The 19,878-nt window shown below is 42.8% G+C and overlaps 1 protein-coding gene across 2 annotated transcripts in view; it reads right to left on the bottom strand.

Annotated features, from left to right (window-relative positions):
• Positions 1-19,878, bottom strand: part of MAPK4 (mitogen-activated protein kinase 4) — a 112,762-nt gene that overhangs the window by 17,105 nt on the left and 75,779 nt on the right. For both annotated transcript variants that reach the window (XM_026666304.2, XM_087958637.1), the window contains one exon: positions 16,311-16,455. In XM_026666304.2, coding sequence (XP_026522089.2) covers positions 16,311-16,455 — 145 coding nt within the window. The remainder of the gene's footprint in view (positions 1-16,310; positions 16,456-19,878) is intronic.

Genomic DNA, 19,878 nt, shown 5'->3' on the forward strand with positions numbered 1-19,878 from the left:
TTATGTACAGATTTAGTTTTGTATAAGCAACTACTAATTGACATGGGAATTGATGTAACAGATTCTATTGTAGTTTATGAAGATAATCAATCAGCAATACAGATGGCTTCAAATATTGCTGTTAAGACAAGAACAAAACACACAGATTTAAGATATTTAAATGTGAGACAATGTGTGCAAAGTAAGATGATTAAGCTAGAATACTGTGTGGGAATTGCTATCTGTTTCCTCGCGCGCGTGCAAGGACAACGGGCCTTCTGGTAGTTGTTTGTAACACGAGGCGAGGACAAGGTCAAATGTTGCCACTTCTTACCCAGAATTGTAGCAAACTTAAACTTTACAGCTTTGTATTCTCATATGGTATTTTGTGTGATGTAATGAGTTTGTAACAACACACTAACAAAAAATTGCAAACGTTAACAAAGATTGCTTCTAATAAAAGAGGGTGTCAGAGCTTGCCCTGGGCTCTCATCCCGATTTGGCTTCAAGACGACTGCCTCAGTGTCTTCATTCATGAGAGACCACCATAACTGGTGACCCCGACGTGATCATCTGCGAGGTGGTACGTCTTTGGACCATCCATACTCATCGGCTGGCATAGCCTTGGTATACCTCATCCCTGATTCGATCGCAGGCGATCGCCGTGGATCCTCGTGAGTATGGGTGGAGGATTCTCTCGGAACCAGAAATTGCACATTGAGGAGTTAAGAGAATCAACCAAACGAAATTTTTCCTTTTTAAAAGAGGGGCTCTCTTGAAAAACCCCTCAGTAAAGCCTCTTTAGACACTTCCGAAATGATGGCTGCAGCTATCACCAGAGGTAATAAACCATCTGGTAATTGTTACAATTGTGGGAAGCCTGGTCATTTTAAATCACAATGTCGAGCCCGGCGGGGGCAGCAAAGCCCTCCGCCAGCAGAGATGCTCGACAGTAGAGGGGCCGCAGCTAGCCCCTCTCCCAAGGCTGCCCATATACCATCCACTGTGTATGAATTATCAATGGCAGAAGATGTGTTCATATCCTTTCCCCATCTCTGTCAGCACACAGCTTCCTCCTTCTGCCTCCTTCTTCTCCGATAAAACTGCTCTTACAATCTCACCCTCATGCCCTTCTCAAAGGAATCTCTGTGGTTCCCGATCTGCTCTATCCTTCCTCAAGACTCTCAGCCTCTCTCTCTTTTTTTTAACAAACTTTGTTAATTTTTAAAGACATGCAGAACATGGATACACAGAAACACAAAACATAAAAGCATAAAAAATCTCTTTTCTGAAAGTTGCTTAGTCCCAGGTCAAAACTCTTGGTACAGACACAGATTCAGATTCGTGTTCATTTTGCATACCATTGGCATTTTGCATACCATTGGCATCTTATTGGCATTTTCAATTTTCTACATAGCTTCTCCTCTCTTTTGAATTTTCTCGGTTTTATTTTGTTTATCTCCTCTCAATTCGAATCATAGTTTGTTATTCTTTGTTCTATTTCCAGCTATCCATTTGTCTTTCTTCTTTGAAGAAAAACTTCTCCTGTGCACTGAATGGAGTGTGATGCCTTTAACTCTTTCCCCTATATTTGTAATACTTAATATAGAACACATAATTTGCACTGGGATTCTATCTGGTGCATTCTGAAATTGTGCAGTATTGTTATTCATTAGTGTTGATGTTCATTTGTGTCTTGAACATTTGGTACATTGCTTTTCAGTTAAACCACATCACATATTATAGATCATTATTTCATTGCAGTGTTCCCCCTTCTCCTACTTCAGGTCTCTCATTTCACAAAAGGTTTCGCTGGGATAACATAGTCTAATCATTGATGTTGACAATCATTTATGTCTTAAACATTTTACCCCTTTCGGTTAGATATCATGCCTTTGTGGGAACACTTATGCTTTCCGGGATTGTTCCCCCCCCCACATCCCATGTCTTAAATCATTGTTTCATTACAGTACTCCTTTTCTTGGCAAAGGTTTCACTAGATTATACTGAGTGTTTTGTCACATTTTGAATTGCATGTTGTTTCCAGTTTTCTATGGTTATTTCTGGATGCAGGTGTAGAAGTGCGGTCTTGTGTGCCTTTCTGAAATCCCTTTTTCAGTGGAATTTGTCTATTGTCTCTGGAGAACTTTTGCTTAAGGCCTCTCAGCTCTTCCTTTCTCCCTTGCTTCTTCTTCTCCTTGTAAAATATTGGAAAAGAGTGCCTAGGACACCTTTCCCTTCTTGCTTTTCTTTTTTTAAATTTTGATATACAAGTTTCAGTCCATCCACACGTGATGCCATTGTGTAGACATCCTTGTACAATTACAACAATATTTAGGGGCTATTAATTGGACCCGTCCCTATTTTGGCATTACTACACACATGCTCAACCCCTGTTTGATGTGTTAAAGGGAGGAACCACTCCAGGGGATAAAATTACCATTACAGATCATCAATTAAAAATCACCCAGGACATATAGCACATTATGCAGAAAAGGTGGGTCAACCGATGTCACAACAATGCTCCTATTTCCTTAATCTTGCTCAATACACCCCTCCTTACCTACTGCTGTATTAACCCAAAAGTCTCAGCACACTAGCAACCTCCTTATCTTAGAATAGATACATCTTCCTCAACACTCCTAAAAAATCTCTTAGTCTGTTAAAACTGGTTGTTGAAAATGCAAATGAGGATTGCAAGAGGATTCTGCAGCCTCTATCTGCCCGAGGGGGCTTCCTCTCGGACTATCTAAAGGCTTGCAGAATCGTGGGAACTGAGGACCATGATTGTTTGTTGCAAGTAGGTGGATGGGTCAAGCAGGGTTGAAGAAGGAAAGAGGAAATCAGGATTTGCAGTCATGATAGGAGCAGGGGAGGTCATAAAGGGCTCCTCCCTTCCTTCATGGTTTGCGCAGAAATGTGAGTTGTTAGGATTGGAAACCTGAGGAAAAAGAGAAAGATGAGTTGGGAAACTGAGAAGGGGTGAAGGTGGTTTCTGTGAATGCAAAGTATGTTTGAAAGTAAACAAGAAAGTAGCAAGGAAAAAGAAATGGGAGGGCAACCCTGATGGGCTGGCCTTTCCAGAGAACACAGATTGATTTCATCAAGTACTAACTCCATACGCATAAAATGCTTTCAACTACTGCCTATCCTTCACTTCAGTCTCTGTCTCTAAAAATCTTCTCTTTTGTTACATTGCAACACCTTGTTGCACAGCACCAGCACCGCTCTTTGTAGCACACATTCGCAGCCACCAACCCTTCCCAGAAATTCTCCAGGAAGGCAATGATATGGCTGATGCGGCAGCTGCAACCGCAGACAGCGCCATCTCTTGCATGATTCTTTCACAACAAACACCCTGGGACAGTCATAGTTATTTTCATCAAAACAAAAAGCCTTGGCCAGACAGTTTAAATTCAAATTTAAAAATGTCACAGGGTTGCCAGGACTCCAGAATGCATTGAATGTTTGCTTGTTTACTCTTAACTTCCTCAATGAGTCCGGATCCCCCATGCACAGCAGCATCACGTCATTTCGCTTCTTCGCCTCATCTTGAACCCAGACCAACGGTATATTTTCATCAGCATCATGCCAGATCCTCAGTGGAAAGGTCCTGCTGAACTTATAACCTGGGGACGAGGGTACGCTGACAACAACAACACCATCTGGGTCCCTGGACGACAAGTAAGGCCTTTTCTACCCAAACCAGCCTTGCCTACATTAGCATCATGAAGCTGCCCACTGCATTCATCATTTGCTTTCTGGGTTTCCACATCGTTCCTGCCGATATGACAGCCACCCCATCCTCCTGTGATGCCTGCATTAAAACTACTCGCAGCGGAACAAAGACCCAGTCCACCCTGATCTATCATACTTTGAAGCCTGAATGCAACTCCACAACAGTCTCCCTTGTCTGCATAACAACACTCAATATGCACGATGCTACACCAAACAAGGTATCCAATGCTACGAACCAAAGGCTGTGGGGCGCATCATCGCCTCACTATATGTCTATGCCTACAAAGGAGGATCCAGCTCTGACCTTGCCTCAATGTTCTCTACCAGTCAAGCAAAAAATGGGTACATTACCCATAATGTCACTCGGGGGTTACCAACACTTCTGTGTGTTTTGATGCTTGTTTTGCCATCAACAAAGGCCAAGGTCCTAACGACGCTGCAGGAGTCACCTGCGGCTCACACAGCTGGCAAAGATCTTATCTACAGGAAAGGAAATATCTCTTCCAAAAAGTGTCCGGGACTAATGTGGGGGCCACCACTGTTTACAACTACTGATACACCCCACCTATTGACTCTGCTCAAGTAAGAGGCCCTCAAAATATTAATATCACTGTTAAATCAAGCTCTACTTCATGTACCACTGACAAATGTAATCCTATTTGCTTGTACACTCACTTACCTGAAACAAGGGGGTACCATACCCCCACATATATATGCTCAATAGAATTATAAGGTTGCAAGCTGTATTAGAAATTATAACCAATGAAACTGCTCTTGCTTTGAAAACATTAGCTAAAGAAAGTGCATTGTCTAGAACATATATCATGCAAAATCGTTTGGCGATAGATTATCTTCTTGCCAAAGAAGGAAGAGTGTGGAAAATTTAATCTTAGTAATTGTTGTATTGAAATAGATGATAGTGGAAAAGTTATTCAACAAATTACTGATAGAATGATCAAGATTGCGCATGTACCTGTACAAACATGGAATAGTCTTGATTTTAGAGACATGTTTGGATCCTGGTTCCCAAAATTACCTGGTTTGCAAGCTATTGTAGCGCTTATTGGTATGATTGCTGCAGGATGTATTATATTGCCTTGTGTATTACCTATCTTTATGCGCACTATTTCTAACAGTTTATCCCTTTTGGCTGAGAAAAAAGCCACTGCACAGGTAATGGCTCTCTGGAATCAACAAATAACTAACACATATGAACCACTGCCATCCGAAGACAAAATGGGAGAGCCAACCTGTGATGACCCAGACGAGGACAAGATGTTTGTGATGGTCGAAGAAGTCACGAACGCCATGGATAACATCAGCATACACAGCACTCTTGCCTACGTGCCTAACAAAGGCTGCTGTTGGAACTAAAACACTCCCTGTCTTTTAAAAAAAGAAAAACAGAGGAGATGTGGGAATTGCTATCTGTTTCCTCGCGCGTGCAAGGACAACGGGCCTTCTGGTAGTTGTTTGTAACACGAGGCGAGGGACAAGGTCGAAATGTTGCCACTTCTTACCCAGAATTGTAGCAAACTTAAACTTTACAGCTTTGTATTCTCATATGGTATTTTGTGTGATGTAATGAGTTTGTAACAACACACTAACAAAAATTGCAAGCGTTAACAAAGATTGCTTCTAATAAAAGAGGGTGTCAGAGCTTGCCCTGGGCTCTCATCCCGATTTGGCTTCAAGACGACTGCCTCAGTGTCTTCATTCATGAGAGACCACCATATACTGTATGTCAGAAAACAATATAGCAGATCATTTTACAAAGGCCCAAGGCTCTATAAAGCATAAGGCTTGCTGTGAAGATTATGGACTTAGAATGTAAGGCTGTATATATTATCCTACCCAAAAGGGGAGAATGTTAGGAATGTAAGTCACCTAACAGCTATTTGGATTAGAAATATATAAACCAGGATAAACATTTTAATACTGTCTCTTTAAGAGAATCATAACAGTGTAATTGGGTGTGGTTTATCAAACGGCCATAAGATGAAGCCAGAAACCTGGGTTGTTTAGTCTTAGTCTCAGTGAGTCTTTGTTTCCTACTGTTGGAGAGTATTGCCGTTCCTCATAATTGACTGCTATTCCTGGATTTGACGTAAGTCTGATACTGAACTGTTTTTGACACTAGACTTTGTTATTGGATTATCCCTGGACTGAAAACTGACTGATTTTATCTGTGAATGACTTTGAACTGTGTTTGAACTTTGCTTAAATGTTTCTGGAAGTAAAAACCTACATTTACTGTACAGTGTATCTGTGTGCTGTGTGTGTATTATTCAAACACTTCTCTCAAATACGTTTCCCTGTATGCGCTCATTCTCCTAACGAGGAATTACCTCAACAGAGGAATACCTCTATCACACCATCAATGAAGTGAAAGGGATAGAGTATATGAAATTTTGGCAAAATAAACTAAAACAAAAAAGACTTAAAATCAATTTCAACAAGTTATGTTTAATCTGGTTAAGCGTGTGGCCTGGACATATCCTGAAAGAAGGCCTGGACTCAGTCAGTTTCAACAACACGTGAGCTAGCAGGAGAGAAAAGAAGAAATATACAAGAGGGAAGATTTACCTCACAAGTCTTCCCTCTTGCATGTTTCTCTATAACTCCAGACTCTGAGTTATAAGTATTCAGAGTGGAAGGTTGTTAGGAATAGATTTCGGAGAAATCAACCATGTAAAGGAAGATTTTGCAATTTAGAGACTCCCTTTTTTGTCTTCACCAGGGTTTCCTGCTTTTACCCATTTTAAGACATGTGGATTTCAACTTCCAGAATTCCCTAGCCAGCTACTGGTTAGGGAATTCTTGGAGTTGAAGTCCATATATCTTAAAGGGGTCAAGAACAGGAAAGCCCGGTTTTGGCCATTCACCACTTTTTACATAGCTGGCACAGCCCCCCCCCAAAAAAAAATCAAAATAGTAGCTGCAACCTTGTGGGTTTAACAACTCGGTTTTTTTTTAATCAGGTAAAGTGACTTTCTCGATGAAATCTTGAAGAAAAATTGCTGGGGGGGAAATGGTATGTAAAAATGGTAAGATAGAAAGTAACATTTTAATATTTGATTGCTGGAGCTGGGAAATAAATATTTCTCCTAACAGAATTTGATACCCCCCCCCAAAAAAAATAGCTTTTCTTTCCAAATTTGGCTATTGGTGCTCAAGGACAAAATGAAGGCAGGAGTACAATCATTGCATATATCAATTAAGGAGCATTTTCTAAAATAACTAAATGGCCACAAGGGCTATTTGTGCTTCAAAAAGGATCGAAGGAATATTTTTAGCTACCACCAAAATGGGGGTACCATGGATAAGAGAGTCACATAAATATCTTGTCTTGCACAATCTCTTTGCAAACTGCTTACAAAAACAAAAAAAAACCTAGTTGCTATTAGCTCTGGAAAGCAAGATTATATTCTGCTCTAAAGGGCTAAAAAAATAGGGGAGGGGATTTATTAACAGAAAAGAATTACAAGTCATGAGTAAGGATAAAACCGTGTCCAGGAAGAAATTTAATTTCATTCCACATTTCTTATTTCTGAAATCATTAGCTAAAGCATTCAAATTAAACTGGGAACAAAGCACCCTTAAAAAGATTGTGTATTTGTTTTGTTGCTGTTGAAATCTCATTAGTGTAGCTTAAATTATTAACAATCTCAAATCAGCACAGACTTTCAGCAGCTGGATGAAGGATGCAGCCAGCATAGTCTTTAAATTAGTGTGGCTTCCCATTCCTAAAGGCTGAGTCCGATATTAATAAAAGTTTTAATTGTGTCAGAGGTGATGATTGGTGATCAACAAATCTCCCTGTTTCAGGGGAAATGATTTTCTGTGTTGTCAGGAATCTGTTTTGTTTTGGTATCATTATGGTTGGACATAGCCAGTTATTTAGACTAGATCTGGTTTTTTTAAATCCATCTATCGAGTCCTTCCTAAGGACTTGGGATAGGCAGATGGTGGTGTGTTAAAGGTATCGTCGCAGGATGTAAGCTGTTCCAAACAGAGCTATCTTTTGCAATTGACTGATGGGGATTTTGTCAATGCCACTAGTGTTCAAGTGGTGCTTCAGATGTTTTAGCATAGTCATTCTAATTCTATTTGCAGATCCTTATATTTTCAGATTTTCTGCAATTTTTTTCTCTTATGTTTTATGTTTTGTTGTTTCCTCCTCCCTCCTCCTCCTCCTCCTCCTCCTCTCTCCTCCTCCTCCTCCTCCTCCTCCTCCTCCTCCTCCTCCTCCTCCTCCCTTCTTCTTCTCTTCTTCTTCTTCTTCTTCTTCTTCTTCTTCTTCTTCTTCTTCTTCTTCTTCTTCTTCTTCTTCTTCTTGTTTTTCTTCCTGTAAATTTTTTCCTCTTACATTTTGCTGTCTCTCCTCCCCCTCCCCCCTCTTCTCCTTCTCCTTCTTTCTTTCCTCTCTTCCTCACAATGTAAAAACACAGATGTTTTTAGCTGGTATTGGCCTTCACGCATATCAAGTTCTTCCTAACAACCTAGGATGTGCGGAGCACAGACTGCGATAGGCAGATGCTGCTGTTTTATGGTGCTAAATACTGTATGATTATGCTTTGTCACACAATCAGCCAGATGTTTAGACTGGATTTGGCATTGTTATCCAGCTATCATTATTCTTATTAATTATTATTTAAACTTGCATGTCACCGAACTCTTGACTTCACTGGGCAGCTCTCAGCATTCAAACAAAGAAATCACAATACAATCAATCAATATATATACAGTATAAGCGAAATACCACTCACTCATCATCACAAAATCCCCAGAACCATAAAGCCTACAAACTTGAAATTTGGCACGTATGTTCCTCTTGACTTCTAGGTGTTCACTAAGAAAGGATTTTTCGAAATGACCATCAGAGCATTATTAGTATTTCCTATATTATTATTAATATGCTCTGATGCTAAGGAGTTCTACTCCCCCTCCCCACCTGGAAAGAAATCTGTTCCAAATGCAAAACACAAGCAGAGGAGAGGAGTTTCAGTTTCAGTTTTAGTTTCACAGCAGCAAGCAGCTTTACTACAAAACAGTTGAACTAAGCCACACCCAGGCTCCTTGCTGTCTCCTTGCTCACACAGCAAATACTGTTTCCAAACAACTCTCAACTCTCACACCAGATGAATACTGATGGATGCTGGTAGGCAGAGGCAGAATTCCCCCCCCCCCCCTTATTTTCCTCCCCCAAAACTAAGCCCGACCACATAGTTTTGTAGCGAAGCACGGGTATCGAGCTAGTATAAAATAAAACAGTGCATGCTTACAACTAGCAAACCGGTTAACACAAGTGCAGCCCACCTCTGCCCCCTGGGATGACATCTTGCCCCCTTCAGGCCGTCTGTGGACCACAGGTTGAGAAACACCGGCCTAGATAATTGATAGGATTTTTTGAAAATGTTCCATTGAAATAAACTCTATTTTAAATCTGTTTTTCTCTATGCCATCCTTCAGAATTGATAAACAAACCATCAGTCTTGATCTTCTCTGTGACCTCACTTCAAGCGTTTGAAGAGTGTTATGAGGCCCCTGCTGTTTTCATTCTCAAAGCTATACATCTCCAAGTCCTTCAAGCCCATTCGCAGGATTTATTTTCTAGTCCCCTGATCATCCTTGCTGCCCTTCTCTGAATTAATTAACCATCTCAAGATGCAATAAGATCGAGTAGCTTAGATGATTCATCGGAAAATAAGCCTACTGAAAATTAATTCCAACAACAAGTAGACATAACCCCTTATGCAGACAGCCAGAATAAATCTGTTTTCCAACTTTTGAGTGTGGTTTCACTGTTTTTATATATAACCTTTACGCAAACAAGCATTATCTGCAAACTAAAAGGCAACCCAAGATCCTAAGAAGTGCCAAAAGTAAGTAAGTAAGTAAGTAAGTTGAAATTCAACATTAAGAAAACTAAGACCATGGCATCCAGCCCTTTCAATTCCTGGCAAATAGATGAGGAAGAAATGGAGGTGGTGACAGATTTTATTTTCCTGGGCTCCAAGATCACCACAGATGGGGACTGCAGCCAAGAAATTAAAAGACACTTGTTCCTGGGGAGGAAAGCTATAGCAAATCCAGACAGCGTACTAAAAAGCAGAGACATCACTCTGCCAACAAAAGTGCGTATAGTCAAGGCTATGGTTTTCCCAGTTGCAATGCATGGCTGTGAAAGTTGGACCATAAGAAAGGCTGAGCGCCAAAGAATGGAGGCCTTTGAACTCTGGTGCTGGAGAAGACTCCTGTGAGGCCCTTGGAGTGCAAAGCGATCAAACCAGTCAATCCTGGAGAAGATCAACTTGATTGCTCTTTAGAAGGCCAGATCCTGAAGATGAAACTCAAGTTCTTTGGCCATCTAATGAGAAGGAAGGACTCACTGGAGAAGAGCCTAATGCTGGGAAAGATTGAGAGCAAAAGAAGAAAAATGGGACGACAGAGAATGAGGTGGCTGGATGGAGTCACTGAAGCAGTCGGCGTGAGCTTAAATGGACTCCAGAAGATGGCAGAGGACAGGAAGGCTTGGAGGAACGTTGTCCATGGAGTCGCAATGGGTCGGACATGACTTTGCAACTAACACCAAAAAGTAAGTAAGTAAACAAACAAACAGAACAAGATAAGGAAAAGAGTGCATGCTTTCTGGAATTCTTCCCAATACTTTATTTATAGCACTGTTTTTGAACCTTAGCAACTTTACGCTGCGTGGACTTCAACTCCCAGAATTCTGCTTGTGCTGGCTGGGGAATTCTGGGAGTTGAAGTCCACGCAGCTTAAAGATGCTAAGGTTCAGAAACACTGCTTTATAGTACCGGCAGTGGCCATAGGAAGCATTTGTAATTCAAGCAGTCCTCAACTCATGAACACAATTGGCCCCCATATTTTTTGTTGCTAAGTGAGACAGTTTTTAAGTGCACCTTGCTCCATTTTATTGGCTACAGTTGTTAAGTGAATCAATGCAGTTATTAAACTAGTAACGTGGTGGTTAAGATGAATCTGGCTTCCTCATTGACTTTGCTTGTCAGAAGGTCACAAAAGGAGATCACATGACCCCGGGATACTGCAACCGTCATAAATATGAGCCAGTTGCCAAGCCTCTGAATTTTGATCACGTGACTGTGAGGATGCTGCAAAGCATGAAAAATGGCCCTGTCCATTTTTCAGTGCCGTTGTAACTTTGAACGGTCGCTAAATGGAAGGTTGTAAGTCGTGGATGACCTGTATTCTTTCAGTCACTCCTCAAACAGATGCTAGTAAAGAGCTGCAGCCTGAGTTTGTTACAAGCTGGAAAAATCTTTGTTATAGTTGGCAAAATCTCCACATTTCCCTGCTCCGACCAATATGATTTGAGGTTCAGACTCACCTCTCAACAGAGGTGGCATTCAGCAGGTTCTGACCAGTTCTAGAGAACCGGTAGCGGACATTTTGAGTACTTCAGAGAACCAGCAAATACCACCTCTGACTGGTCCCGCCTCCATGTATGCTCTGCCTCCTAAGTCCCAGCTGATTGGCTGGGTCTTCTTTGGTTGCCCTGCACAGGAGAACGGGGCTGGAAAGCAGGTTAGTGGGGTGGGGAGGGAATGGGATTTTGCAGTAGTAACCTTCCCCTGTCATGCCCACCAAGCCACGCCCACACCAAGTCAAGCCACACCCTCCAAGCCATGCCCACAGAACCAGTAGTAAAAAAATTTGAACCCCACCACTGCCTCTCAACGATAGAAAGCAACAATTCAACCCGACCAGCTCTTCCTGAGTGAGATGATTTTAGAAGAACAGGACATGAAATCCATTATTAATTAACCTTATTATTTATTTAAGGAAGCTGCATGCAGCTGCTTCCCAAGGTGTTGAAAATTTCGCAGGATTGCAAAATAAGCAACGGAGGTTTTAGAATAATAATAAACACAGCGAAGAAGAACAAAAGTCACAGTTGGGCCAAACACAAAATGAAGAGGTTTTTTTTTAATTTGTTAAGTAACAGCAGGGAATGCACTCAAGTCCTGAATAAATATCGAAAGCTCCTTTTTCCAGCTGTGACCCAATATTTCTAGCAAGGTAAGTAAACTACATTGTTTGAAAGTTTATAAAATAGCAATAGCACTTAGACTTACAGACTTATAGACACAAGAAGAGTTCTCCACTCCTCTACTCGTTGCAGAATACCTTATGCCACCAGACTCAAAATTCTAGACCTAGAAAACCTAGAACTATGCCGCCTTCAGTCCGATCTAAGTATAGTATATAAAATCATACATTGCAATGTCCTACCTGTCAATGAATACTTCAGCTTCAACCATAACAGCACAAGAGCAAACAGTAGATACAAACTCAAGGTTAATCGCACCAAACTTGATTGCAGGAAATATGACTTCAGCAACAGAGTGGTCAATGTCTGGAATACTCTACCTGACTCTGTGGTTTTTTCCCCAAACCCCAAAAACTTTAACCTTAGACTGTCTACTATTAACCTCACCCCTTTCCTAAGAGGTCTGTTGAGGGCGTGCATAAGCCCTCAACAGACCTATTGTCCTATTGTTTCTTTTATATATTTTTTATTTTTCTTATATGTATCCATGTATTCATAACTATGTTTTTACTTATACCTATTATCTTGTAAGCAATTGACAAATAAATAAATATCAATAAATATCAATATCACTTCATAGTGTTTTAATAGTGCTCTCTGGGCGGTTTACAGAGTGACCCAACAATCTGAGCCCTTATTTTATCTACCTCAGAAGGATAGAAGGCTCAGTCAACCTTGAGACGCTCAGAATCAAACACCTGACTGTGGGCAGAGTAAGATAGCAATATTGCATTCTAACCACTGCGCCACTATGGCTCTTAAAATGATCACTTTAGATTTAGAATAGAATAGAGCAGTGGCTCAGTGGCTAAGACGCTGAGCTTGTCAATCAGCAAGATCGGCAGTTTGGCAGTTCAAACCCCTAGCACCGTGTAACGGAGTGAGCTCCCGTTACTTTTCCCAGCTTCTGCCAACCTAGCAGTTCAAAAGCATGTAAAAAATGCAAGTAGAAAAATAGGGACCCCTTTGGTGGGAAGGTAACAGCATTGCATGCACCTTTGGCATTTAGTCATGCCGGCCACATGACCACGGAGACGTCTTCAGACAGTGCTGGCTCTTCGACTTTGTAACGGAGATGAGCACCGCCCCCTAGAGCCAGAAACAACTAGCACGTATGTGCGAGGGGAACCTTCACCTTTACCTTAGAGCTGGAAGGGAACCTGGAGGCCTTCTAATCCAGGTTCTCAAGCAGAAGACTCTATACCAGGGGTCCCCAAACGTGGCAATTTTAAGACTTGTGGACTTCAACTCCCAGAATTCTCTTTGCTGGCTGGAGAATTCTGGGAGTTGAAGTCCACAAGTCTTACAAGTTTGGGGACCTCTGCTCTATACTATTTCAGACAAGTGGCTGTCCATTCTCTTCTTTCAAAACCTGCAGTGATAGAGCACCCACGATTTCTGGAGGCAAGCTCTTCCACTGGTTAATTGTCCTCACTGTTAGCATGTTTCTCCTTAATTCCAACCTTCTCCTCTCCTTGATTAGTTTCCATCCATTGTTTCTTATCTCGCCTTCTGGTGCTTTGGAGAATAGATTGACCCCTTCTTCTCTGTGGCAGCCCCTCAAATATTGGAATACTGCTATAATGTCACCCCTAGATGATTTTGGTCTACTTAGTTACAATATTTAAGAAACTTTCCATGGCCGCCCATTTTACATATGGATTCTGGGTGGCTAAAGACAATCAACAGAATGAAATATTTGAAAACCTCCATAAACCAAGCATAATGCAAAATTGAACTAACCGTAATCCAGGCCCTAACAACACACAACACAGGCCCTTCCTCTATGGGTCTCAACACCCCAACAAGCTGTACTTCAGTCCAAGGGCGACTAAGTCAGGCCTGATGAGCCAATGCATCCTTTCCCCTCTCTTGTTGACTTGAATCCCAGAGCCTGGGAGAATGTGTTATTTGGAACTGCTATTAAAGCAGCTGTTTGGAGAAGCTATCAGGGCAGCAGTCCAAGGGTATGACACCAATTTGCAACGCTCCTCTTGGCTACCCAGCAGAAATAACGATGCTTCCCAAAGTGGTGCTGAGCAGATGGAAAATGAAGGCATCATGATTAACAGAGTGGAAAACCAGGCAGGGTGATGTCTTATTACCAGGACGTGTCCTTGACTTTCTGTGTTTTGGGTCTGGCTGACAGAGACACAGATATGAGTCTCTTGAAGAGCTCAAGGAATGGAGAGGAGAGGAGGGAATGAAATGAAATGAAATAGAATGGAGAGGAGGGGATGGCATGGGATAGGATGGCATGGAGAGGGGAGGGGAGGGGAGGGGAGGGGAGAAAAATGGCATGGGATGGGATGGGATGGAGAGGAGAGGAGAAAAATAGAATGAATGGGATGGGATGGGAGGAGGGGAGAGAAGGGGAGAAAGATGGGATGGGATGAGAGAGAAGAGAAGAGAGGAGAGGAGAGGAGGAGAAAAAAATGGAATGGGATGGGATGGAGAGGGGAGGATTGGAGTGGAGAGAGAGGACAGGAGAGGACAGGAGAGATGGAGAGGAGAAGAGAGGAGAAAAATGGATGGGATGGGATGGGATAGGATGGAGAGGAGAAGAGATAGAGGAGAGGAGAGGAGAGGAGGAGGAGAGGAGAGAGAGGAGAGGAGAGGAGAAAAAATGGAATGGGATGGGATGGAGAGGAGAGGATTGGAGTGGACAAAGAGGACAGGAGAGATGGAGAGAAGAGAGGAGAGGAGAAAAAATGGGATGGGATGGGATGGGATGGGATGGAGAGGAGGGGAGGGGAGAGGAGAGGGGGGAGGGGAGAAAAATGGCATGGGATGGGATGGAGAGGAGAAGAGAGGAGAGGAGAAAAATGGGATGGGATGGAGAGGAGAGGAGTGGAGTAGAGAGAGAGGAGAGGACAGGAGAGATGGAGAGGAGAGGAGAGGAGAAAAATGGAATGGAATAAAATGGAATGCAACACAATGGAACAGAACGTAATGGAACGCAATGCAATGCAACAGAACAGAACAGCTTTATTGGGCAGGTGTGATTGGACACATGAGGAATTTTTCCCCAGAGCACAACCTCTCAATGTATATACAAACAACAAAGTAACATCAAAATAAGTTACCAATAGGAGACAATAGTAGAAAACACGATAAGGATAATAGCAATATAGACATACTACATGGGTAAATATCATTGGATGTAAGACAATACCGGGTGTGTGTGTGTGGAATTAGGTGTTGAGCTGAGAGATGGCATAAGGAAAAACCCACAAAGGGATCCAACCCAGGGACTATTTCCTTCCTTCCTTCCTTCCTTCCTTCCTTCCTTCCTTCCTTCCTTCCTTCCTTCCTTCCTTCCTTCCTTCCTTCCTTCCTTCCTTCCTTCCTTCCTTCCTCAGCTTCTGCATGTTGGATGATGTCAGCTCAGAGTTGAGGTGGGAAGAAGTACAGTCCTCAACTTAGCAGTCATTCATTTAGCAACCATTCAAAGTTACAATGGCGCTGAGGACACCATTTCAGCCCTGTTCCTCACACTTACAACAACCGCCATGGTCATGTGATTGAAATCCATGTGCTTGGCATGTATTATGATGGTTGCATTGTCCCGGGAGCATGTGATCAACATTTGCAACCTTCCCAGCTGGCTTCCAACCATCAAAGTCAATCAGGGAAGCTGGATTTGCGTAAACACCACACAATTAACTTAGTACTATTTAGTATGGAAGTAAGATGGGCAGCCTATAAATTTTATAAATAAATAACTGCAGGGATTTGCTTGGCTGTGGCAGAAAAGGTGGTAAAATTGGGTGTGACTCACATAGCAACCACACTGCTTAGCAATGGACATTCTGGCCCCAATTGTGGTTGTAAGTCGAGGACTACAGGTAGCCTTGACTTATAACAATTCATTTAATGACCACTCAAAGTTACAGCGGCACTGACAAATGTGACTTATGACCGTTTTTCACAGTTACGACTCTTGCAGCCTCCCCATGGCCACCTGATCAAAATTCAGGCGCTTGGCAACTGACTCATATTTATGACGGTTGCAGTCATGTAATTCTCCCTTTGCAACCTTCTGGCAAGGAAAGTCAATGGGGAAGACAGGTTCACCTAACAACCGTGTTACTAATTTACCACTGGTTCACTTAACGACTGTGGCAAGAAAGATCATAAAATGGGGCAAAGCTCCCTTAAAAAAAATGTCTCAGTTAACAACAGAAATTTCGGGCTGAGTTGTGGCTGTACGTGGAGGACTACTTGTTATTTCCTAGAGGAGGAGGAGCAGAAATATATTTTCCCCCATTACACAAATGGGATATCCAGATGTTTATCCGAATCTACAGACCACAGCCATTTTATAGATGAAAAGGGGAGGAAAAGCAATCCATGCACTTGTTCCCTAGAGGTGCCTTTTTAAAAAAAAAAAAATCAACACAAAAAGAAAGCTGCGAGAGTTTTTTTAAAGCTCCATTGGGAAACCAAGCCTATTGATAAAAAAAGAATTAAAATGAAATAAAAATTGGAGACTTACCAGCAAAAAGCATCTTTCCCGTAAGCATCTCGGCCAGGATGCAGCCAGCTGCCCACATGTCAATAGCTTTGGTGTAGTTGTTGGGCGAAAGGAGCAAGCGGGGAGATCGATACCATTTGGTCACGAGGCCTTCGGACAGGTAACCCTGAAAGAGGGAGGGAAAGATAAGGACAGCTATCCTGTCAGAGCTGAAGAAGCTTCTTGGATGAGAAGCGAAACGCCTTCAAAGAAAAAACACTGGAAGTCCAGTGGCCTCCTGAAAAAAGCACCTTTGGGACTATCCATCTATAATTTGATGCACGGTAGGGTGTGGTACAAAACAACTATCCAGGTAGTCCTCGGCCTACGGCCACAATTGAGCCCAATTTTTCCCCCGCTAAGCAAGACAGTGGTTAAGCGAGTTTTGCCCCATTTTACAACCCTCCTTGCCATCGTTGTTAAGCAGTTGTTAAAGTAGTGACATGGTCTTTTAGTGCAGTGGCCCTCAACCTTTTTCGAACCAGGGACTGGTTTCACGATTATTTATTCTTCCACAGACCAGTACCTGAGTAACGTGAGACTCCACTGCCATCGGGATGGCTCTTCGTTCGAAGCCGCCCCCCCCCTCTTGACGAAACTAAGGCGCGAGCACCCAAATGCCGCTTTCCAACTGAAAAACCGGAAGCAACCGAAAACCCGGAAGCGCTGTTGAAACAAGATGGCGGCGCCCAAGCTTTGAGGCCCGGTAAAAAATGATCCACGGACCGGTACCGGTCTGGGGACTGGTGGTTGGGGACCCCTGCTTTAGTGAAACCTGGCTTCCCCCTTGGACTTGACTTGAAGGTCGCAAAAGGGGATCACGTGAACCTTGGGGAACACCTGCAACTGTCGTAGGTGTGAGTCAATTGCCAACCATCCAAATTTTAATCGTGTGATGCGGCAACGGTCATAAGTGTGAGAAACGGTAGTAAAAGTCTTTTTTTTTTCCAGTGCCGTTGTAACGTTGAACGGTCACTAAAATCAAAGGTTTGTAAGTCAAGGACTAGCTGAGTTGACCTGTGTGGCAGATTTGCTGGAGGATTTATTGAGGCTTTGAACCTCAAATGCACCATGTATTTTAATTAGCAACTGTAGGAATATCAGGTTTACAAGAATGGTTAGACCTCATAGAAGATTCTCTCCTGTTATTCCATAAAGCTTTAGGGCAGGGGTCTCCAACCTTGGCAACTTTAAGCAAAGCTGGCTGAGGAACTCTGGGAGTTGAAGTCCACAAGTCTTAAAGTGTGATGACCCAGGGTGGGATGCAAAAGCAACAAAGTCACCAAAACAGGGGATGTCCCTTTAATTCCTTCAACTTGACTTCAAAGGTCCAATTATCATTGACTGGAGAAAAAACTCCCCCACAAACAGTTGCGAAAAGGAAGAAATTTCGTTCAAGCTCAAAATACATATAAATTATAAATAGAAAAAAACAACACAAACCACACTGAAGCAATTAATGAGACAAGGCAGAATAAGGGCTTCAAGACGTCCACGGATATAGAAATACACACACTGGGAAGGACGCCAGAACTCAGATAAGAACTGAAAGACTAGAATTATTTCACGCTTTGCTTCCAGCACTGGGCCATGAGCAGTTTGTCCTTTTAAACAGTCCTCACAGCTGCAGCCCATGAAGGGGATCAGGGCCCTTTCCTCCCCCGTAGACCACACCATTCACATTTCTCCCTTATCCGCTCCTCCCTGCGTGCCCTAGGATGAAGAGGGGATGGGCCTGGGTCTTCCTCTGAATGCCCAGCTGGCCTGTGCCCTTCCCCAGTTTCCTCCACAATCTCCGGAGCCACACTCCCACTCCCTGTCAGCTGTTCCTCCTCTCCCTTTGAGTCAGATTCTAACAGGGGCATGACATAAAGTTGCCAAGGTTGGAGATCCCTACTTTAGGGCATTGGCTAAGATAATACATCTGGTTTTCCTCTGTCTTGCAGCTTTATACCAATAATTTCAATACAACTCATTCTTTATCATCATTAATTGATAAACAGCAGAACAATCTGTTGCCTTCTACTGAAAAACTAATTTTGTTTAACAGCTGTCTGGAGACATCCTCTTTCACGCATCGCTGCTTTTCGAAAAGACCCAGGTTAAAAAAAAATACAGTTCAAATGGAGGGCATTTCTGTGCTGCCATCCTTCAAAAACCAGTCTGGAAATGATCCACAATGATCTTCAGATTCACCAACCTCGCAACACTTGCTAAATAGAAAAGCCCACTTGATTCCATGCAAAGGACAAATGAATTGCCTGCTACATGAACCCACATACAAACATGCTTACTTTATGTTGTGTGTGTTTATCTGATTATATATTGGGGTGGGGGAGAAATCCCAACGATTCCTATGAGGAGTACAAAAATTTAGCAAGCTACTTTTCCCTTTGAAAGACCTAAAGCCCTATAAGTCAGAAGTCCTGCAAATAAATGTAGGAGTAGATTTAAAGCTGCCAAGGAAGGAAGGAAGGAAGGAAGGAAGGAAGGAAGGAAGGGAGGGAGGGAGGGAGGGAGGGAGGGAGGGAGGGAGGAAGGAAGGAAGGAAGGAAGGAAGGAAGGAAGGAAGGAAGGAAGGAAGGAAGGAAGGAAGGAAGGAGAAGGAGGGACAGAGAGAAAGAGGGAGGGAAGGAAGGAAGGAAGGAAGGGAGGGAGGGAGGAGATAGGAATGAGAAGGAGGGAGCGAGGGAAGGAGGGAGGGAGGAGATAGGAATGAGAAGGAGGGAGGCAGGCAAGGAGGGAGGGAAGGAAGGGTGGGAGGGAGGGAGAGGGAAGAAAGGAGAGAGGGAGAGAGGGAGGGATGGAGGGAAGAAGGATGGATGGGAGGGAAAAAGGATGGATGGGATGGAGGGAGGGAGGAAGGAAGGAGATGGGAATGAGAAGGATGGAGGCAGGCAAGGAGGGAGGGAAGGAAGGATGTGAGGGAGGGAGAGGGAAGAAAAAAGGGAAGGAGGAAGGGAAGAAGGATGGACAGGAGGGAGGGAGGAAGAGTGGGTTTCCTACTGTTTCAAATACATCACACCTGAATGTCAAAATAAATCACTTCAGCTCTTGAACACAGTTGATGTCAAGGCATCACAAGCATCAGGGATCGGTTTCGAATTTTTGAAAAGCTTTTCTGTGAAAGTGATCCAGGATCAACCCCTTAAAAGAAATGTTAATGGATCTGTTAAGTGCAGAAACACCAAGCTTGGGAGAACGTGTGCTATAAAATGCGGAGCATCAGATTCATAATAGCCCCTTGGCAGGTTAAACAAAGCAGAAATTAGTTCTATGGTTAGTTATGCAACCAGCTCGTTGGCACCATGGGAAAGGCTTTCAAACGTCTGAAAGCAACTGGCAACACAAGAGAGATGTGAGAAAAAATGGGAACGATGTCTTTGTTTATTAAGTGAAGCTTTCAAAGATAACGTCTGTCTTGGTTTCTGTGGCTTTGTGGACTTATTCCTATAAATTTCTTGGCTTTCAGAAGAATGAAAAATAATTAAGGAGCTAGAAGCTAAAGCATACAATGAATAGTTGTAGGAACTGGGTATGTCTAGTCCAG

The sequence above is a fragment of the Notechis scutatus genome, chromosome 2, assembly GCF_049901735.1.
Source record: "Notechis scutatus isolate UNSWTSFEM ecotype Mainland chromosome 2, rNotScu1.2, whole genome shotgun sequence".
Classification (NCBI taxonomy): domain Eukaryota; kingdom Metazoa; phylum Chordata; class Lepidosauria; order Squamata; family Elapidae; genus Notechis; species Notechis scutatus.